At 42.0% G+C, this 23,481-nt stretch overlaps 1 protein-coding gene across 1 annotated transcript in view; it reads right to left on the reverse strand.

Annotated features, from left to right (window-relative positions):
* PSMD11 (proteasome 26S subunit, non-ATPase 11) overlaps nt 1-23,070 on the reverse strand; it is a 39,527-nt gene extending 16,457 nt beyond the window's left edge. Inside the window, exons 1-3 of the mRNA XM_037069806.1 lie at nt 22,928-23,070; nt 20,578-20,679; nt 14,488-14,612 (exon numbers count right to left, since the gene is read on the reverse strand). Coding sequence (XP_036925701.1) covers nt 14,488-14,612; nt 20,578-20,679; nt 22,928-23,018 — 318 coding nt within the window. The 5' untranslated portion in view covers nt 23,019-23,070. The remainder of the gene's footprint in view (nt 1-14,487; nt 14,613-20,577; nt 20,680-22,927) is intronic.
* Between the last annotated feature and the right edge of the window lie 411 nt (nt 23,071-23,481).

Raw genomic sequence — 23,481 nt, forward strand, 5'->3', positions numbered from 1 at the left:
TAATCCCCTCCTTAATACTACCCATGCTGCTGTTTAATGCCTTCATCCACAGTGTCCCAGTGTGTAACTTATATCATAATAAAGACCCAACTAGGCTTTTCACACATAAATTATCTCTGTGTTTAGATTGTATTCCTCTGGAAAAGAGCTTCATTGTTGAGATTCCTCTTTTTTGTTGTTATTGCTGTTTTCAATATATTTTGATTATGCTATTACAGTTGTCCCAATATTTCCTTTGTTCCCCTCTGCCCAGTACCCCCTTCCCTCCAGCAATCCCCTAATTCATGTCCATGAATCACACATATTAAGTTCTTTGGCTTCTCCATTTCCTATACTATTAACACCCCTCTATTTTGTACCTACCAATTATGCTTCTTAATCCCTGAAAGTTTTCCCCCATTCTCTCTCTTTCCCCTCCCATATCCTCCATGATATGATCTCCATATCCATGATTCTGTTCTTGTTCCACTTGTTTGCTTAGTTTGTTTTTATTTTATTTTATTAAAGATTTTATTTATTTATTTCTCTTTGGAGGGGAAGGAGAGAGGAAGAGAAATATCAATGTATGGTTACCTTTCATGCGTCCCCTGCTGGGAACTGGCCTGCAGGGAACCAGCCTGCAACCCAAGCATGTGCCCTAACTGGGAATCGAACTGCGATCCTCTGGTTCACAGGCCTGTGCTCAACCCACTGAGCTACACCAGCCAGGGCTGCTTAGTTTGTTTTTAGATTCAGTTGTTAACAGTTGTGAATTTCTTTCCACTTCAATGTTCATAGTTTTGACCTTTTTCTTGTATGTTCTCTTTAATATTTCATGTAACAATGACTTGGTGACAGTGACCTCCTTTAGTTTTATTTTGTCCCTTCTAGACTGCAAAGTTTCCTTTCAGTCAGCTGACAATCTTAGGGAACTCCTTTGTTGGTAACTCTCTGCTTTTCTCTTGCTGCTTTTTAAAAAATATATATTTTATTGATTATGCTATTACAATTGTCCCATTTTCCCGTCATTCCCCTCTACCCTGCACACCCCCTCCCACCCACCTTCCACTTTAGTTCATGTCCATGTGTCATAAGTTCTTTAGCTTCTACATTTCCACACTACTCTCGCCCTCCCCGTCTATTTTCTCCGCACTGACTATGCTCCTTATTCTCTGTACCTTCTCCCCCCTTCTCTTCCTCCCACTCCCATTGCTAACCCTCCATGTGATCCTTATTTCCATGGTTCTCCTCCTGATCTAGCTGTCCGCTTAGTTTGCTTTTGTTTTAGGTGTGGTTGTTAATAACTGTGAGTTTGCTGTCCTTTCACTGTTCATATTTTTCATCTTCTTTTTCTTAGATAAGTCCCTTTAACATTTCCTATAATAAGGGCTTGGTGATGATGAACTCCTTGAACTTGACCTTATCTGAGAAGCACTTTATCTGTCCTTCCATTCTAAATGAAAGCTTTGCTGGACAGAGCAATCTTGGATGTTGGTCCTTGTCTTTCATGACTTGGAATACTTCCAGCCCCTTCTTGCTTGTAAAGTCTCTTTTGAGAAATCCGCTGACAGTCTGATGGGAACTCCTTTGTAGGTGACTGTCTCCTTATCTCTTGCTGCTTCCAGGATTCTCTCCTTCATTTTAATCTTGGCTAATGTAATTATGATGTGCTTTGGTATATTCCTCGAGTCCACCTTCTTTGGGACTCTGAGTTTCCTGGACTTCCTGGAAGTCTATTTCTTATGCCAGACTGGGAAAGTTCTCCTTTATTATTTGTTCAAATAAGTTTTCCACTTGTGGCTGTTCCTCTTCCCCTTCTGGGACCCCTATAATTTGGATGTTGGAACATTTAAAGATGTCCTGGAGGTTCCTAAGCCTTTCCCCATTTTTTTTGAATTCTTGTTTCTTCATTCTTTTCTGTTTGGTTGTTTCTTTCTTCCTTCTTGTCCACTTCATTGATCTGAGTCCCAGTTTTCTTTCCATCATTATTGGATCCCTGTGCACTTTCTTTCATTTCACGTAGTGTAGTCTTCCCTTTTCCATCTAATTTGCAACCAAAATCAACCTGTTCTGTGAGCATACTGATCACCAGTGTTTTGACCTGTGCATCTGATAGGTTGGCTATCTCTTGGTCGCTTAAAAGTATTGGCTCTGGGGCTTTGATTTGTTCTTCTGATTGATTTGTTCCTTTGATTTGTTCTTCCATTTTTGGTCTGGTCGCGCCTGTTGCACATGAGTAGCAGAGCCTTAGGTGTTCACCAGGGCGAGACAACCCAGTCCCTGGGTTGTGACACTGTATGTGGGGGCAGAGTCAGAGAGGGAGCAATGGCACTTGTTCCACCCTCTCTCCAATTTCAGTCCCCTCTACCACTTCCCACAAGCCGGCACCTTTTCAATCGGTGCTTTTAGGCTTTATTTCCCGTTGCTGGGGCCCTGGGTTGCACAGTCTGTCTTGCTGCCTGTTTTTGCCTAGTTTATCTGCGAACGAATGTGTGACCACGGTCAGCCCCGTGCCACCTGCACTCCCAGGTCTGCCTGCCACTGTGTTTTCCTGCCTCAATCCCTCTCCACAGGCCGCCAACTCCACCCCGCTTACCGGCCTGGTTAAATGGTTGTTGGACTTCCGTACAGTTCAATTTTCTGTCTGTTCTGGTTGTGCTTTTGTTTCTCAATTTTTGTTGTATCTAATTTTGGTTGTGCAAGGAGGCACAGTGTTTCCACCTACTCCTCCATCTTGGCTGGAAGTCTTCTCTTGCTGTTTTTATGATCCTCTCTTTATTTTTACTTTATTTTTAACCTTTAGCATTTTTTAAAGATTTTATTTATTAACAAAGGGAGAGGGAGGAAGAGGGAGGGAGAAAGAGGAGAGAAACATCAGTGTGTGGCTGCCTCTCGCACGCTCCCTACTGAGGACCTGGCCTACAACCCAGGCATGTGCCCTGACTAGAAATCAAACCTGCAACCCTATGGTTTGCAGGGCAGCACTCAGTCCACTGAACCACACCAGTCAGAACTAACCTTTAGCATTTTAAATGTGTGTCTTGGTGTGGTCCTCTTTGGGCCCAACTTGCTTGGGACTCTCTGACCTTTCTGGGCTTGTATGTCTATTTCCAGCACCAAATTAGGGAAGTTTTCTTTCATTATTCCAAGTAAGTTTTCAATTTCTTGCTCTTTCTCTTCTGGCAGCCCTATGATTTGAATGTTGGTAAATATGGAGATGTCCCAGAGGCTCCATATTCTATTCTCGTTTTTTAATTCTTTTTTTCTTCTTGCTGTTCCGATTGAATACTTTTTTTCTTCCTTATGTTCCAAATCATTCATCTGAATCTCATCTTCATACCCTCCACTGCTGGTTCCCTGTGAATTTTTCTTTATTTCATTTAGTTCAACCTTTATATCTGCCTGGGTCTTTCTTTATACCCTTGCAGTACCCCATGATTTTTTGGGGCATCCTGATAACCAGTGTTTTCAACTTTGCATTTAATAGGTTGCTTATCTCCACTTCATTTAGTTCTTTTCCTGGAATTTTGTTCTATTTTTTAATTTGGGGCATATTTCCTTGTCTTCTCAGTTTGGCAGCCTCCCTGTGTTTGTTTCAGTGCATCAGGTAGAGCTGTTTTGGCTCCCTGTTTTAGAAGCATGGCCTACTGTAGAAAAGACATCTGTAAACTGTGTGGGGCAGAGCCTTAAGTACAGTCACCAGGGCAAGGTAACCTTTTCACCATTTTGTGGCTCTGTGTGGGGGAGGGCTCAGAGAAGGGACAATGCTGCTGTCTGGCCTTTGGAAGCTGTCTCCCCGGCATTTGCTCCCTTGCCAGTCACTTCATTTTCTCCCTTTCTTCCCATATGCCATTGGTGCCCTCCCAGCTATTGCCATGGTGCTGAATCCCAGACAGGGTAGGTCTGAATGAGTCCTAAGTCCGTTGAGGGCCCTTTAAGAGAAGTCTCTTGAATATCCCAGTTTCTTCTGCCACCCCAACCCCTACTGGTTTGGGTAGACAGAAGTTAGGGGGACTTATCTTCCAGGCACTGGGACCCTGGGCTGTATAGTCTGGCTGGGGGCTGGAATCACTAACTCCCAGAGGCGTCCCTCTCAGTTTTTACCCACCCTATGTAAATGTTGGATTGCTCATTTCGCTGCCTCTCCACTCCTCTGAGCCTCTGCCTCTGCCCCTCCTACCCATCTGGATGAATGTAACTCCCTGAGATCCATGGTTGTTGGACTTCCACACGGCTAGATTTTCTGACAAATCTGGGTGTTATTTATTCTGTAGTTTATTTGTAATTTTTGTTGTAGTTGTATGTGGAGGTGAAGCATGTTTACCTACACCTCCAATTTGGCTGGAAGTTGAGATTCCTCTCCTACTTTTCCCAGGAGAGACCCCAAATTTCAAACATAAGTAGCCCTGGAATGTAGATTTCTATGATGGCTAAGAAATTTTTAAATTTCTCCCTGAAATTTCTCCCTGAATAGTAAAGTAGTAATAGTAATGTGTTAATGTGAGTACACTGGTAATAAAGAAGCTCTCAACCTAAGCACAAATGCCTTGTTACTAACGGTTGCTTTTAAGACTGCAGAGGCCCAGATGGCTCTTCCTTTTCAGATTCTAAGAAGTGCAACTAACAAATTCACCAACCTAATAGTGCAAACTTAGCTTTATTAAAGGCAGTAAATAGAAACTAGAATTAACCTAACACTTAGAGGGGGTTTAAACTTTAATTTATTTAAAGGCACTCTGAACCCCCTAGAGGGGGTTTAAACTTTATTTATTTAAAGGCACTCTGAACCCCCAGTTCTATCTACCACCTAAGCAGTGACATAATGTACAAAGTGGCTGATTTGAAGTAACATTCTACGCAGGACAGTCTACATGTCACCAAGTATCCTTGACATATTAGCTTTGCCAAACTATTCATTAAGTACTGCAGGTCTTATATCACTACTGTAACTTCAACTTTTGTATTAAAATCCCCAATGAGAGCATCAGATAAAAGAAACTGAGCTTCCTGGAGAACTATTTCACTAACAGGACAGGTTTTTACGTAAATCCAGAGTTCTCTTAAGAGATATTGTAAAAAGAGAAAAGTTAAGGGATATATCCAAACTGACACATCTTCTGCCTTTAAAATGTAGGTCAAAATTCAATAAATAAAAGTTAATGACTGATATTAAATGGTATTCGGAAGATTTAACACTTAAAGATTCACTGAAACCTTTATAACTCACTAGAGCCCTCTGGTGTTTCTAAACACAAGTGACTCCAAAAAAAAGTCTACAAAAACTAAAAATAAAGCAAGCCAATCACAATTTCAGAGTTTTAAATTATGTTCTGAAAAAACAAACTCAAAGTAAGGTCTCTTTTCATAACATGAATTGAACGAAAAATATTTTATTGAGTATTTTAGCAACAAAAATATAAGAATTTTTAGTCCTACACACCTTGACAGGGCTAAGAAAAGCTCACCACCAGTTTTACCCACAGAGCTTTTTCAAACAACACAAAAAAATGAATGCCTAGGTTTGGGACTCAGTCTAGAAGAGATCTTGGCCAGTCTGATGTACATTTTCCCAGTTAAGAAGCACTGAATTCTCCAAAATCTCACCTGTCTCCATTTCCATGACAGTCCAGATGTTAAGTGACACACCCAGGATCACCTATCAGCTCTGGGACCAGAACTGGACCCTATTTCCAGTGCTCTTTCTATCTCAAACCATCCTTAATAAGTTAAGGTCAGAACAGACATTTTTTCTAGAGCAGGGATTTTATTTTTACAGATTAACATGAACTGCATGTCTGTTATCAATTACAGGGTACATGTTTTGCATTATCTAGAACTGTAATTGGTGAACCAGTGCTTCAGTTCTAAGGAAAAAATGTAAAGGCCTTTGCAACACAGCTATTTTGTCTGAAAGGCTGTGTGCTTTGCTAATGCTAAAAATGATTGATAATGGGAATAAGGATATGAGAGACACAACTTCTGGAGGAAGCCCTTACTTGAGATAAAAGCCTGATGTGGTCAAAATTAGTAAGTCTTAAATCAATACATTTACCTATTTTTTACAATTTTTGTTAAATAAATCCCCATGGGAAAAAAATTACTATTCTATGAGCCCTGGCTGGTGTATCTCAGTGGATTGAGCGCGGGCCTGCGAACCAGACGATCTCGGTTCGATTCCCAGTCAGGGCACACGCTTGGGTTGCAGGCCAGTTTCCGGCAAGGGCCAGTTCCCTGCAGGGGATGCATAAGAAGCAACCATACATTGATGTTTCCTTCCTCTCTCCTTCTCTTCCCCTCTAAAGAGAAATAAATAAAATGTTTTAAAAAAAATTACTATTCTATGTCTGAAATTCTCTGCACAAACTCCTTTTTCATTGAAATAATGTTTCAATATCAATATTTTTTTTATGTAAGGCTTCTTAAAATGTGCCATTGTGTTTCAGTTAGACTGTAGCACACACACATACAAAAAAAGGCTTCCCATAGGCAATTCCCTAGAGATCCCTGTTCACTATTTGGCAAGGATCTAGTTCAGCCTTGTTTCTCCCCTCCTCACCCCAATTTTCCACTCCCCTCCCCTTGTCAACCACCCTACTTCCACTCCCCCACCCACCTACCCACCCCCAAACCCAATACAAATATCCTCATTCTCTAGGCTCTAAGCCTTAGTATTGCAACTGACCCAATCCTAACCTGAATCAAATCAGCTTTCAGAATATAGCAAGCCGAAGACTGTTCCGCAGATCTAACTTGTGGTTAGTCCCCAAATAGAAGAAAGCAAAGAAAACTCTACCGATCCCCCAACTCTTGGTACCAAACTCCCCAGCACAAAACTCCTAGTGTTCTTATGAGTGTTCTAAAACTTCATATTCTGCCTCGGGCTTCAATACTACTATAACAGTGATCCACCTATGACTCATTCCTCCATCCTTTACCATCACTCAATCAAAGAATCTTCCAAAATGAAAACTATCTCCAATTTCACCAAGTCAGAGACCCTGAGTCACCTAGATCAATGCAGTAACAGTACACTGTTTATATCTCAATTCAGTAAACTTAAGCCTTAATTCAACAAAGTATCTCCTAAACATCTACTATGGGGAAGGCATAATCCACGAATTCCCTCAACAAACATTAGTTACGTAACTCCACTGGGCTCAACTACTCTACCTCTGCTGAGGACAACAGTGGATGGGACAAAGTAGCAATCTTCATGGAACGTGTATTCTAAGGAGGAAATAGATGTTAAAAAGTAAAATGAAAACGAAGAAAAGGAAAGCAGAGATAGGGTATTCTAAATAAGGGAATCGACTTCCGCCAAGATGGAGGCATAGGTGGAAACACTGTGCCTTCTCCCACAACCAAGTTTGAATACAACAAAGGTTTGGAGAACAAAGACACAGCCAAAGAACAGAAAATTGAATTATACGGAAGTCCAACAACAACGAACCGTTCAACCAGGACGGTAAGAGAGGCAGAGCCAGCAGCGGAGCAGGGTCGGACAGGAAAGATCTCCCGACCTAGGCACGCAGGCAGCCGCGCAGGCAGCCCGGACCCAGTCAGGGTGTGGGGCAGACTGACCTCGGTCCCACATTCGCGCACAGTGAGACGGACCGCGCAGGCCCCAGCAGGCAAACCCAGTGGTGGAGGGCTGACAGTGGTGGCACACTCGCGTGCAGTAGGACGAAACGCACGGGCCCCAGTGATGGTGGCAGTTGGGGCACCTGTGGCGGCGGTGGCAGCGAGGGGCGAGAGGCGGCAGACAGGACCGCCACTGCTCCTCTTTGGCCCCGCCCCCACGTACAGTGTCACAACCCAGCCACTGGGTCGCAGGGCCCTGGTGAACACCCAGGGCTCTGCTCCTCATACGTAACAGGCACGAACAGTCCAAAAGATGGCACAAGAAGAACTCAAAGCCCCAGAGCCCATAACTCTAAGCAACCAAGAGATTGCCAGCATCTCAGATGCACAGTTCAAGACACTGTTTATCAGGATGCTCACAGAACTGGTTGATTATAGTCACAAATTAGAGGAACATATGAAGGCTAAACTAATTGAAATGAAGGGAGATGGCACAAGAAACCAGTAGTGATGGAAAGGAAACTGGGACTCAAATCAATGGAATGGACCAGAAGGAAGAACGAAACATCCCACCGGAAAGGAATGAAGAAATGAGAATTCAAAAAAATGAGGAGAGGCTTAGGAACCTCCAGACATCTTTAAACATTCCAACATCCGGATTATAGGGGTACCAGAAGGGGGAAAGAAACAGCCACGAGTGGAAAACTTATTTGAACAAATGATAAAGGAGAACTTCCCCAGTCTGGCAAAGGAAATAGACTTCCAGGAAATCCAGGAAGCTCAGAGAGTGCCAAAGAAGTTGGACCCAAGAAGGAACACACCAAGGCACATCATAATTACATTAGCCAAGATTAAAATGAAGGAGAGAATCCTGGAAGCAGCAAGAGATAAGGGGACAGTCACCTACAAAGGAGTACCCATCAGACTGTCAGCGGATTTCTCAAAAGAGACCTTACAGGCAAGAAAGGGCTGGAAGGAAGTATTCCAAGTCATGAAATCCAAAGACCTACAGCCAAGATTGCTTTATCCAGCAAAGCTTTCATTTAGAATGGAAGGACAGATAAAGAGAGAACAAATACAAAAGAGGTAGAGAAATAAACATTACAGAAAGTTGAAGTGACAAAATTTAATAAATGATTGGGTGAAGTTAGCTATGTTGAGTTTGAAGTACAGGTAAAACAATCAGGCCCTGGCTGGCGTAGCTCAGTGGACTGAGCTCGGGCCTGTGAACCACATGATCACAGTTATATTCCCAGTCAGGGCACATGCCTGGGTTGCAGGCCTGTTCCCAGCAGGGGACGCAGAAGAGGCGTCTCATACATTGATGTTTCTCTCCTTCTCTCCTTCCCTTCTCCTCTAAAGATAAATAAGTAAAATCTTAAAAAAAAAACAATCAGCCCTGGCTGGTGTAGCTCAGTGGATTGAGCGCAGGCCTGCGAACCAGAGGATCGCGGTTCGATTCCCAGTCAGGGCACATGCCTGGGTTGCAGGCCGGTTCCCTGCAGGCCAACTCCCAGCACGGGACACACAAAAGGCAACCATACATTGATGTTTCTCTCCCTCTCTCCTTCCCCTCTAAAGATAAATAAATAAATAAAATTATATTTAAAAAAAAAAAAATCAGGATTATTCATACATTTGCTTACAGAAAAAGGGCCCTGGCTGGTGTGGCTCAGTGGATTGAGTGCCGGCCTGTGAACCAAAAGGTCACTGGTTCGATTCCCAGTCAGGGCACATGCCTGGGTTGCAGGCCAGGTCCCCTATTTGGGAGCATGGGAGAAGCAACCACATGTCGATGTTTCTCTCCATCTCTTTCTCCCGCCCTTCCATTCTCTAAAAATAAATAAACTCTTTTAAAAAAAGCAAGTAACCAATAATCCACAAAAAATTACGAAAAGAAAGTCCTGCTACGTGGATTAAGACCAGTACTTAATAAAAAGTTATAAAAGCCCTGGCTGGTGTGGCTCAGTGGACTGAGTACCAGCGTGCAAACCTAAAGGTCACAGGTTCAATTCCCAGTCAGAGCACATGCCAGGGTTCTGGACCTGGTCCCTAGCAGGGGACATATGAGAGACAACCATACATTGATATTTCTCTCCCTCTCTTTCCCCTTCCTTCCTCCCCTCTCTAAAAATAAATAAATAAAATCTTTCAAAATAAGGGGGGAAAAACTATAATGATCATCCAAATTGGTTGATCCTTTTGGCTTGGTTAGGCCCCTCCCCCAAATCAGCCTATATTTAAGGCTAATATGACATAATATCAGACCCTTTACCCTAAGAAAAGGAAGAAAGGGTGCTAGTTGACAAAAATGTAATATACAATGTACAAACACAGTTAAGGGAGGGCCTAACCAGACATGGAGCCACATGATAGAGGCCTGTAAATCCCACCAGCCAAAGATAGAAGAGTATTAAATTATAATTTGGACAGATTTCCACAAAGGAGCAAGACAACTGATTGTTAAACAAATGCAGTTTTATCCCCTGAGTAGGCTCTGTTATGGGAAGCGACCAACTCCACAGACTAGTATACAAGAGAATGGCCTGGATAATTAAATTTTTCTGCCTATAAAGTTCCAAGTAACATCTATTACTTTGTTTCAAGCTAACATTTAGTCACCCCAACCTAAAAGCACCCTATTTCAAACAAAGATGGTGCCACTTTTTTATGAGAACAAAGTACAATTTTAAAAAATTACAGTTACATAAGACTAACACCCCTTTAAAAATCAGCTTTTCTTTTAAATTTATTCATAAAAATAATCTGATGACTTGACTCAAAAGGCAGCCATCTAAATATTATCATGAACAATTTCCTAAATCCTCTCAAACAAGCAACGGCCAACCTGAATGAGCCCTCAACCCCTGTACCTCTTGCTAAGTGGACCCAGGACCAGCACTAGCCACCAGGCAGCCTATATTCACAGCTTGGCTTTGCCTGGGGCTCTCCAAACCCAGCACAAGTAGCAGCCATCTCACACTGCCATATAGCTCAGGCAGGGTGGTCCCACACAGAACACAGGTGGGGGCTGACCTTGGCCTATACCACTCAGGAACCCACAGGGCCAGTGCACCCAGTGGACAGCTACAGACCAGGTCAGAGCACCACCACCCTGCCCCTGCACAGCTGATCCTCCATGTAGGGCAGAGGTTGGTGGTCAGTGATCACAACCAGTCCTTATAGTGACTGGCCTGGGTAAATCCCTCCTATTGACCTGCCAATAACAATCAAGACTCAACTACAAAAGGAGGGTGTACTCAACCCACAAAAAGGGCACACCTCCAGTAGTACCCAGCTTGGGTGACAGCAGAGGCTGTGTCACTGGATCCCACAGGACACCTACTACATTAGGCCACACTGCCAAGACACAAAGCCAAAGACGCTCTACCTAATACATAGAAACAAACACAGAGAGGATGCCAAAACAAGGAGACAAAGAAACATGGCCCAAGTGAAAGGACAGATCAAAACTCCAGAAAAAGAGGTGAACAAAATGGAGATAAGCAATCTCTCAGATGCAGTTTAAAACACTGGTTATAAGGATGCTGAAGGAACCTAGTGAGGACGTCAGCAGCATAAGAAAGATCCAATCAGAAACAAAGGATACGGCCCTGGCTGGTGTAGCTCAGTGGATTGAGCACGGGCCTGCGAACCACACGATCATGGTTCGATTCCCAGTCAGGGTTGCAGGGTTGCAGGCCAGTTACCAGCAGGGGACTCACAAGAGGCAACCATACATTGATATTTCTCTCCTTCTCTTTCCCTCTAAAGATAAATAGATAAAAATCTTTAAAAAACAAAAAAGAAAGAAAAGAAACAAAGGATATGCTAAATGAAATGAAGAACAATTTACAGGGAAACAGTAGAGTATATGAAGCCAAGAATCAAATCAACAACATGGAACATAGGATAGAAAAAAACAACCAATCAGAACAAGAAAAAAATCCAAAAAAAATGAGGATAGTATAAGCAGCCTCTGAGACAACTTCAAGAGATCCAACATTCACATCATAGTAGGATGCCAGGAGAACAGAAAGAGCAAGAACTCAGAAATCTATTTAAAATAACAGTGCAAGAAAACTTCCCTAATTTGGTGAAGGAAAGACATGCAAGTGGAGAAAGCAGGGTCCCAAACAAGAGGGGTGCAAACAGACCCAGTCCAATACATATCACAATTAAAATACCACAGGTTAAAGATAAAGAGAGAACCGGCCCTGGCTGGTTTAGCTCAGTGGTTTGAGCTTGGGCCACGAACCAAAGAGTCACGGTTCGATTCCCAGTCAGGGCACATGCCTAGGTTGCAGGCCAGTTCCCAGCAGGGGACCCACAAGAAGCAACCATACACTGATATTTCTCTCTCCCTCTTTCCTTCCCTTCCCCTCTAAAAATAAATAAATAAAATCTTTTAAAATTTTCTTTAAAAAGATAAAGAGATAACCTTAAAAGCAGCAAGAGCAAAGAGGTCAGTTACCTATAGGGGAGTTCCCGTAAGAAGCAAATTTCTCAAAAGAAAGTTTGCAGGCTAGAAGGGAGTGGCAAGACACATTCAAAGTCATGAAAAGCAGGGACCTACAGCCAAAGATGCTCTACCCAGCAAAGATATCATTTAGAATTGAAGGGCAGCCCTGGCTGGTGTGACTCAGTGGATTGAGTGCCACCCTGCGAAGTCGCCAGTTCAATTCCCAGTCAGGGCACATGCCTGGGTTGTGGGCCAGGTCCCACACTGGAGGCCAGCAAGAGGCAATCAATCAGTATTTTTCTCACACATCAATGTTTCTCCCTCCCTCTCTTTCTCCCTCCCTTCCCCTCTCTCTAAAAATAAATAAAATCTTTAAAAAAGAGAGAGAACTGAAGGGCATATAAAGACGTTCCCAGACAAGAAAAAACTAAAGGAATTCATCATCATCAAATCATTATTTTTTTTAACTGTACTTGAACAAGAGTTAAATAAATTTTTTTTTTAATTTTAAAAAGCATTATTTTTTTAAAGTATTCTTTTTTTTAAAGATTTTATTTATTTATCTTTAGAGAGGAAGGGAAGGAGAGAGGAAAGAAACATCAACGTATGGTTGCCTCTCAAGAGTCCCCTGCTGGGAACTGGCCTGCAACCCAGGCATGTGCCCTGACTGGGAATCGAACCGTGCTCGTGTGGTTCGCAGGCCGGAGCTCAATCCACTGAGCTACACCAGCCAGGGCTCAAATCATTATTATATGAAATGTTAAAGGGACTTATTTGAGAAAAAGATCAGCCCTGGCTGGTATAAGTCAGTAGACTGAGTGCGAGCCTGCAAACCATAAGTCACCAGTTCAATTCCCGGTCAGGGCACATGCCTAGGTTGCCCACTGGGCCCCCAGTTGGCAGTGTGCAAGAGGCAACCAATCACTATATCTCTTGCATATCAATGTTTCTCTCCCTGTCTTTCTCCCTTCCCTCTCCTCTCTCTAAAAAATAAATAAAAATCTAAGAAAAAGGTTTTTAAAAAGAGCAATACTGTGAACAATAAAATGGCAATAAATACATGTCTAGCAACATTGAATCTAAAAAACTAAGCAAACAATAACAGACACAGAATCATGGATATGGAGAGCATTTAAGGGAGTAGGGGTGCTAGGTAGTGCAAGACAAAGGGTGAATGAAAATTGGGACAACCGTACCAGCATAACCGATAAAAATTTTTTTAAATACTATGTCTGACATCACAGAGATCCACAAAAAAATAAATAAATAAATATTATCATGAGCATAGTTCTACCAGAAAAAATCAATTTGAAGACTTCCCTACAAATGAAGTTTGTTTACGGTGTTGTTTTTTAAATCCTCACCCAAGGACATTTTTTTCATTGCTTCTACAGAGAGAGAAACATCTATTCGTTGCCTCCAATACACACCCACATGGGAGACAGAACCCACAACCTTTTAATTACAGGATGACACTCCAACCGAGCCACACCAGCCAGGGCAGTTTACACTGTTTAAAAGACATGATTTCCAAGTGGAATACGTATGTCCCAAGTTTCTGATTCCTCACTATTTATTCTATATGCTACTATGCCATTTCTTATCTTTTACTTGTATACCCAGAAGCCACAGCAATTAGAAAAAGAACCAACTAGCAAGTTTTACCCTGCCCTTATACTATCTGACATTCTATATATGTGTTTATTGCCTGCCCTCCTCATTAAAATATAACACTCGGGAGAGCAGTGGCTGTGTATTTTTACAAATGAATCTACCCCCAGTATCTGCAGCAGTGCCTAACCCATAGCAGGCACTTAATGAGTATACATACACATATACTTGAAAAACAACTATATTCTTCCTACAGATTCAAGCAACCACAATATACCCTGCTTGAATGTGACACATTTTACAGAACAAGTTTTAATTTTGATAGTGTCTTCTTCCCCTGAACCATAAAAAATACAACTACCTTTGGAAAGGTTGGAAGAGACTCAGTGACTACATCTTAACTTGTAGAAACCAAGTAAAGATACACCAGCCACTTCCACACACGAGAAACACAAATAGATGGACGCTCACCCCTCAATAAAGGCATATCCTCAGTACAAAACCTGCCAAAAAGGGATGCCGCAAGACTTAATTAGTGCTCACAAGGAGCTCCGCAACACAGAAAACATTACAGAGGTGTGGCAATACAATACCTTAAAAACAACAATCAGTTTGTGACCCTGATGTAATAAGGATTCCAGGGACCACTGACAATCTCCACTTACAAAGCAAAGCATGGAACAGAGCCAAAGTATCAAATGCCCTGTAACAAAGAGAAACTGACATGGTAAGTCCTGAGCTGTTCTCCCAGCTGTCCCTTCCACATTAGTACCATGGTGTAGTCAGGCATTTCTTTCACTGCACCAGACTTTCATTACTCATGTTGTCTACCATTTATCACTAAAGTAGCTTACCTCCTGCCCTGTAGCTGCTTCCATATCAAGAAACAGATCGAGAAGAGATCGGACGAGACGAGCTGCTTTAGCCTTGCTGATGGAATTCAAGAAGGGTCTCACATACTTCAGGAGTCCTCCGAGCTCTGAATGAAGGCAATTTAGAAAGGAAAAAGGTAAACATCGATAATTAGGAACAAAATACTCATTTAAAAAATAACTCAAGATTATAAACTCAGTACCTATGTCACTGCAATCAGTCTAAATGAAATTTAGGAATTTAAAGCATTCCTGCAGGTAAGAGGAGCAAAAATAAACCAACATATTCCAAATCTGTACTACTCTATTCCCCATTCAAGCCTGGATTACTGAGGGTCCTGGGAAAGCCTCCAGTCTCTCTGCCTCATTTATCCATCTTGATGAAAGATAAACAGCAAAGTACTCACACTCCCAAAGACAAGTTTTCTACAACATAAAACATGCTGTGCCTCTGCCACTTTGGACAAAATCACTACCCTACAACCAACAAATTGGATCAGGTTATAGAAGTTATTTGTTTTTAATTTTTAAATAGACCTTAGCAGTTCCCCTTGAACACACAGAGATTCCCAATCCCAGGTTCCCTTTTCCTGCCTTCCCCAAGTACTCCCCAGTTTAGCCTTTTAGCAGTATCAGTTCCTGGCTACTATTTTGAATAAACTTCTCACACATAAGTTAGGGTGCTTTTTTTCCCTTTTAAAATTCCTCGTTAATCTTCAAAATCTAAGTCTTAGCCCTGGCTGGTGTAGCTCAGTGGACTGAGCGCGGGCCTGTGAACTACACGATCATGGTTCAATTCCCAGTCAGGGCCCATGCCTGGGTTGCAGGCCAGTTCCCAGCAGGGGACGCACAAGAGGCAACCATACATTGATATTTCTCTCCTTCTCTCCTTCCCCTCTAAAGATAAATAAATAAAATCTTAAAAGAAAAAAAAAACCTAAGTCTTAAACTATAATCAAAAAAGGTGTCCAGCCCTGGCTGTTTGGCTCAGAGAATTGAGCACCAGACTGAGAACCAAAGAGTCACCAGTTCAATTCCCAGTCAGGGCACATGTCTGTCGTTGCAAGCCAGGCCCCCGGTTGGGGGCATGTGTGAGGCAACTGATCGATGTATCTCTTGCACACAGATGTTTCTCTCTCTTTATTCTTTCCTTCTCCTTTCTCTAAAGATAAAATCTTTAAAAAATAAAAATAAAAATGGTGTCCAGGCCCTGGCCAGGTAGCTCAGTTGGTTGGAGCATCATCCAGATACACCAAGGTTGCAGGTTCAATTCCTGGTCAGGATACATACAAGAATCAACCAATGAATGCATAAATAAGTGGAACAAACTAATGTTTCTCTTTCTCTCTCTCTAATTAATACATTAAAAAATTTTTAGAAAGGTGTCCACCATAAAGGTTGTTCCTCATTGTATAAGAAAAGAGAGTGATAGAGTAATTCTAAGGAAACATCTTTAGAAATAAGTTTCTAAAAATAAGAGAATGCTTCAATTAACAAATATGGAAGTACTTCTGGAATGTAGGTTAAAATTACTTTAGTGCCACTGCCTCTTTAATATTCTCCAATTGTAAACTCACCCTCCTGAGAACTCTAATTCAGGGCAAGCAAACCTCACCCTCCTGAGGATGCTAATTCAGGGTCCTGAAATCTTCATCTGCCTGAAAAGTCATAGGATGCATTGGACCAGTCAGGTACAAAAGGAACTTGATACAGAAAGAGAAGTCCATCTTTCTCTTCACTCCCCACTACTGACCTTTGATTCCCATCAAGATTTTTTTCTGCACTCACACTCCTGCTCTCAAGTCTCATTCATGCCATTCCCACATGGAATTTCTCCCCTTCTTCTCGACCTGTGATTCTGAAATACCTTTTAGATCCAGCTAAAGTCCTTTCAAGTCTTCCATGCCAACTCCAGGCTATTCTGATTTCTTCCCATCGAATTTGTTTTACACTAATGCAAATTTCAATGATATAATCCTAGCTTTTTAAAAGTAGTCTAGTGCAATGCCCCTTCTCTCACACCATTACCTACTATGCTTGAACAATTCTGAACAATCTCTAGTGTCAAAAATGTTCAGAAAGCAAGCTATTCCAATGCTGATCAAACTAAATTCCTTTTTGAAACATGAGTTACATCCTCTTTCCACAAGGTTATTGATTTGAAGATAACTATCACTTATATCCCCCTAACTTTCCCTTCCTCCAAGCTAAACATCCTTAGCTATTTCAACTAATCCTCCCACAAAATGGTTTCAGATTCCTTATCACCTTAGGAGCCCTCCTCCAAATAGACTCTAGTGTACAGATGTACCACTTGTGGTACCCAGAACTGAAAACAGTTCTCCAGGTCGGGTGTGACCAGTACAGTCATGGCTTCATTCTTTTAATCTCGTCACCACATGTAACACAAAAATAGCATGTTTCGTTCTTTCTAACAGCGCTCTGTTCAGAATGAATCCATGAAGGATTTGGTTTTTTTTTTTTTGGTAGGCAGGTAATTCCCCACCTTTCTCTGTTTTGATAAACATTTTAGGTATACAAATTATTTTTACCACACCAAATTTAATCTTGCCAGCTTTGGCAATAACTCTGAATCAAAAGTCTGTCTTATACTGCGTCATCCATAAAAATAAGCACACCTTCTGAAATCATTTTAGCCATAATGCTGAATGCTGACCAGTAAAAAGCAAGGACAGATCCCTATGACATGTTGCTAGAGACTTTCTTTCAGGTTGACAAATCATCCATTTGTTATCATAAATTCATAACCTGTACCTGTCATTAATATTATGGCCAATCTTCAAATAACCTGCTTATATCAGATATGTAGTCTTCGTCATTCCCCTGACCTAGGAGTCAACCAACTTTTTCTCTGAAAAGCCAGAGTGTAAATATTTTCACTTTTGGTTATAAGGTCACAGTAGCAAGTACTGAACTCAGTCACTGTGGTGCAAAGCAGTCAGAGACAATATGTAAATAAGTGGGTGTGGCTATGTTCAAAAAAACTTTATTTACAGAAACAGCTGTCTAGCCACTGTCTGTGGAGCCCTGCGTATCTACTAGTCTGATAAGACTAATCAAAGAGATCTAAAGTTGAATTTGGAAGCACCTTTTCTAAGAAAGTCCACTGTTCTAAGTTATTAAAACCTACTTATTAAATAATCTGTCCCAGAACTTTACTGATGATTACCAGGTTAGTGTCTAGAATTATTTTCATTACCTTTTTGAAAGTGGAATAATGTTCACCCTTACTGTTCTCTTATCTCTCTCCATCCTCCCTGATTTTTCTCAGAACAATAAGAGTGACTCTATAAATATATCTGCTAGAACCATTCTTTTGATATTAAAAGACAGAAAATGTCAGAGCCTAGAGACTTGAACTTATTTTAAAGAGATTATCTGCTCTCACTTCTCTCACCTACCTTGGCTTTAATTCTTTCTGATGTTATTTCTATCTTTTTCCTTTTGAAAATCATTTTCCTTCGTGGAAAAGGCAGAAGCAAAACATGAGCTAAACAGCCTGCCTTCTCTCTAGCACCTGCTAGCATGGCAGCATTTTCTCCAAGCTCTGAGTGTGTTATTCTTCTCACTCTAACAGAGAAATAAATGACCTCTTAGTTGCCAAAAGATTCAGTTCATTTTTTATTTTCACTTACTACTGTTTCTTATTCATTCTTGGTTATATTCCCTGTTTCTTTTCATTTTCACATATACTGAATATTTTTAATTCCCATAGAATATATTAATTCCTTCCTACTAGCCTGAGATTATTTGCAATTACATAACAAAAACTTCCCTTGTAGAACCTGACAGAACCCTGGCCAGTGCAGCTTAGTGGATTGGGCATTGGCCTGCAAACCAAAGGGTCACCAGTTTGATTCCCAGTCTGGGCACACGCCTGGGTTGCAGGCTAGCTCCCTAACAAGTGGTTCATGAGAGGCAATCGCACACTGATGTTTCTCTCCCTCACCTTCTCCCTCCCTTCCCCTCTCTAAAATAAATATATAAAACCTTTAAATATATAAATTTAAAAAAAAACTTTTTAAAAAAACCTCACAGAATTTAACATAATCATTTTAAGAGTCTCAGGCTATGAAATCTGCAGAGCCTAAACCTAGGTGATGTCTGATGATGCATTATGCACTAGACATTGTCTTACTCTCTAAGTCCCAAAGGACTGCATCAGTCAGGGACCTTATCTTAAACTTTTTGAGCAGAGTACTTTGCACAGCGTTAGCCATATATTAAGTGCATAAAAACTGAAGATTAACAGAACAAATACATTTTTTTGTTGTCAGAAATCCCCAAACCAAAGAAAACAACACAAACCTATCAGTTATTAATAGCTAAACAAGATAAATGAACATAAGCCCCAGAACTTCCTTAGGGTCTAATGTATACACACCTATATTCATCAAACTGTTTGTTGGAAAACAAGTTTTCAAAAGTTCATGATTCTCCTATTGAATTTCAATAGGTTTGGCAATACACTTCTAAACTTCTCAGGTGTGAATCACAATGAAGGGAGAGCAAGGAATAAGGAGTGTAACAGCATAAAAAAAGAATTTTAAGCAAAACAGTAACATTTTTTGATACATTTTCTAAAGCAATGACTATATACCACATGCTGTTTCTGATTACCCATGCTACTGAAGGAAAAAAGAATTTGGGTGTTTCAACAACAGAAAAATCTTAAATCACTTTATCTGGCCCTCTAATTCTTTCAAGAAAATTACCTTACTATGTTTTGTATGGACTAATTATCAAAACTGTTTTCTAACTTCCAAGCTCACATTCGCTGAGGCAAAAAGAATCTGTAACTATGTTAAATAGGAGGGGAATCAGCCTGAAATAAAAAAAATTTAAAAACCACCACCCACCACTGATAATGTGTAATTGGTAACTATGGAAAGCAATAACCACTCATTATACCATGAGGCCACAAGCTCTGAGGCAGGTCTCCATGGGTTCAAATCCTGGCTCTCTCATGTATTAGCTGATAGACCTTAAGCAAGACAGTGAACTTTTCTATGCTTAGTTTCCTCAGGTGTAAATAGATAATAGCACCTACCTTATCAAGTTGTTTCAAGGATTCATAAGTTGAACCATGTTTACACTTAAAACAATAACTAGTTCACTGCACTCAAAAACTATTTTTCTTATTATATTTTAAAAGATTATTTTAAATAGAAAATCAATTTTCTATTAACTTAGCCTAATAGTTAATAAGTTAGCCAACCTTAACTGGAAAAGATCTTAGTTGTTAAGTTCAAGAAGTTTTGCCAACATACACCTATCGTTCTCTTAGATAACAACATAATTTGGGGGAAACTTATTCATGAGGTCACTTACTAAAGCTTAATGCAGTCTAATCAGATAAATCCTAAATTCACTTTAAGGTTGAAAAAAATCCAGTTTTAAGTTTAGGCAGGCATCTCTCTAAATACTACCACCACTTTACTGGTCAAAGGCCCTTCCTGGCCAACAAGACTCTCTCATTCGAAGGACACACCCATCATCATCTGGAGCTAGAAAGTCCATTACGACTAGAACACCTGGGCAATGACATGCAACGTCCTTCGAATGAGAGAGTACCAATGCAAAAATCTTGGGAAGGCTCTTCCCATCGAATGTCTGACTCATCCTGTGTCAGGGAAAAAAAGACGGCAAGTCACTTACTTGGATGCAAAGTCCCTAGTCATTTTCACATCGGGAACCTAGAGTCACAACCCATCTTAAATAGATCAGAGCTGTTCAGTGAAATCACTAAGCACTGCTGCTGCTATTGCTGCTGCCCCTATGAAAGGGAATACAGTAAAAATTCAAACCAGAAACAAATCACAGATCATCGCATCTAAGAGGAATAGGATTTTCCCACAGCTTGAGAACAAAACTCTTTCATGAAAGAACTGAGTTTGAAGACCACTTCTTGCTTAAAAAAAGAAGTTCAACAAGTTGGCAATAAAATGCAACTGTGTGAATACACTCCTATGATCCTTAACTCCAACAAAAAAACGAAACTTCGCCCAACATTTCAGGTAAAAGAGAAAGCAATCCATTTGTAGCACTTACCTGCAGCCTGTCCAGTCTTCGCCAGCAGAGACCCCAGTTCCAGGATGCTCTGCTCTTTGACCTGCACTGCCTCCTCATCATTCTCCTGAATGTCACGCTTCACTAGGAAAAGAAAATCAAACCCTCTTAAAATTCTGGCAAAAAAACATAAAGACTAAAGAAAATTTCACCCTCACAAAACCAATTCATCTCTTTGCTTTTAAATGTGCCTTTTCATTCTATCAATTAGAATTTCCCTTCCCACATAACACTGAGGTTTGTGTTACAGTCACTTGGTTAAAACAAAATTCAAACAAAACAAGTTCATACTCATGGTGGAAGAAGTCCCAGGCTAGGCATTGTTATGTGAAAATATTAAACATACCTGTGTATTTATCTGCCACAAACTGAACTCAAATGACCAAGTTACTAATGACTACAAAATAAAAAGTCTTTTTTAAAATAATTTTTTATTTAATTCTTGTTCAAGTACAGCTTTCTGTCTTATATTCCCAACCCTGCCCGCCCCCCTAAAAAGTCTTTCAATAAAACCTTAGGCCTGTGGAAAGCCTCAGCTGATGGGTGTGCTAGGGATAAGCAAAATACATAGCACTGAGGAAAAACAACCCTATCAAAGCCCCAGTGTGATCCTTAGAAGGGACGGCTGCTTTACAATGGATTCCTGACCTGTTAAAATAACTTAGTGCTATCTATTCCACTTTCAACTGTCAATAACCATTCTACATCGGGATCACTGAACACCCTCTCCCAATCTGAAGTGGGAGTTTTAGTGATCATCACTAGTTATCACTTCTCTTACAAAGCGTCATGACTTGACAAAAACCAAGACTCTGATACTCCATAATGGAGTCCAGGAAAAGTAGGGCTGTCAACCTCATGACTCAAGTTTGCTCTAATAGGGATGCTTACAGGGAACTCTCTCCTAGTATAGTGGGCAAGCAAGAAATACTCTATAACGTTTACCATGATTCCTACTTCACAAAAGACAAAAATTCTAGACAAAAAAAAATAAAATGCCTACAATGCCTTCTCACAGTAGTTCTGAATGTCTGTAAGCATTCACAGTGGTTCTGTAATTGAAACTGACAAGTCAAGAAGATCATAACTTCAACCTGGAACACCCTTTATTTACCAACATCATCCCTTAAGAGACGAAATCCCACCTCCTCTCTTCCTCCAGTACACCCAAAGACAAAGACATCAAGATCTTGTCGCCCCTCCTTCATGAAAGTCAGGAGCACCAAATTTCAGAGTAAGTCAACATAAAGCCACCATCCTAGAGGTCCCAACACACGTGCGTTCTCATACTACTTGTTGATCCAAATCAAATCTTCTCAAGCTACGCTAAGGAGATCACATTACTCCATGTGCAGTAAAGAGCTAGCTCGTGCCCAAACTGAACCCTCTTATGCCTTCTGTCATCAGAAATTTATTTCTGTTCACACCTGAATCCCAGTAGAAATCTGTCGGATGAGAGTGGCTGAATCCCACTTCACCTTTCCTGTTGTGTGCAAAGTGTAAGACAACTACCAGCTTTAAGGAATTCTTCTTAATTTGTCCCAGCAGCCGGCCGGTTCCAAAGAGTTCCCTGGCTAAACTTCGCGGCTGACAACTAACTCCTGAACTGACTTTCAACCTTTACAGGGGAGACCAGGACGATTAGTCAGTCACCTCCTCTAGCCCGGCGGTCCCACCCCGACGTCTCGCTCTTACACTCAATCTACACGGGGCAAAGGAACGTCTAGGCCACCTCCTCAAGCCAAATGCCAACCTGAAGTGTAGGTCTCCTCAGCGTGTCCCCCATTCAGAAAGAGACCCCCTCTTTTGTGCCGCCTTCCGCTGTGGGTCTGGGGAGAATTGGCAGCTCCCAGTCCCGTGGAAGGAAACTCCAGGAAAAAAGCGAGCGCGAGAGCTCTCACCTGGAGCTGGCTGTGCTGATAACAACGGCGGGAAATGCCTGTTCTGAGAGGGTTTCGCCCAGACCCTTCAACCCGAGTTCGCAACAAACACACCGGCCGGCACTGCTCCGCTCGCGCGGGCCAGAGTGAGAGACAAGGCAAGGGAGTGGTGTGGGGGCCCCGGCTCGGCCCGCTCTCCCACCCCACGCTGAGCCCACCGTGAGTCAGCAGCCGGCAATCGGACGCCGGGGTTGCCTCGGGGCTGCCCGCCGGGGTGGGACCCAGGGGGCTTCACGGAGGTCCGAGAGGCCTGTGCCCCCGGCCCGGCCCCCCTCACACACACAGTGAGTCAGCAGCAACAGAGCCGGCTACCCGGCCCCGCTCCGCCGCCTCCGACCGACACAGGCCGAGCTGAGCCAGCAGGGCCACGGAGGGTACGCAGCTACCTTTACCTATGGAGTGGAGGATGTCGATAGAGGCCTCCCGGTCAGTACTGAGTAGAGACTGGGCTCTCTGGAACTCCACCACCGCCGCAGCCGCCATCTTACCGCTCTCACACCGTCCCCGGCCGCGGCCGCCGACGCCGGAAACACACTCCCGGAAGGCCCACCCTTGGTTGTCCCTCCCCCCTATAGTTTCCCCTCCTCCTCTCCCAGAGCATCACGGGAGTTGTAGTCTCTCAGCCTGCCGAGAGAGGTGAAGGGTTAGGGTGAGAGTTGGGGATCCTCTTTGGAGGGCGGTAAACTGCCCAACACAAGCCTAGCCGCCTGCCCGCGAGTAGAAGAGAAGGTGCCTAATAATAGGAACATAAGGATAATCCCCAGCCACCCCAAAAAAGGTCTCAACCCTGACTCCTTTCTATTGCAGTTGACAAGAGCACCAGACTTAAGTGTTCATTGAAAGCCATTTTGCTTTCTTTGTAGCTTCTACATTTAAAATTTTTTAATTGATTTTTAGAGAAAAAGAGGAAGGGAGCGAGAGAAGCATCGATTTGTTGTTCCGTAGG

The sequence above is a fragment of the Sturnira hondurensis genome, unplaced genomic scaffold (assembly GCF_014824575.4).
Source record: "Sturnira hondurensis isolate 20B ecotype Veracruz unplaced genomic scaffold, ASM1482457v3 Scaffold0018728, whole genome shotgun sequence".
Classification (NCBI taxonomy): Eukaryota; Metazoa; Chordata; class Mammalia; order Chiroptera; family Phyllostomidae; genus Sturnira; species Sturnira hondurensis.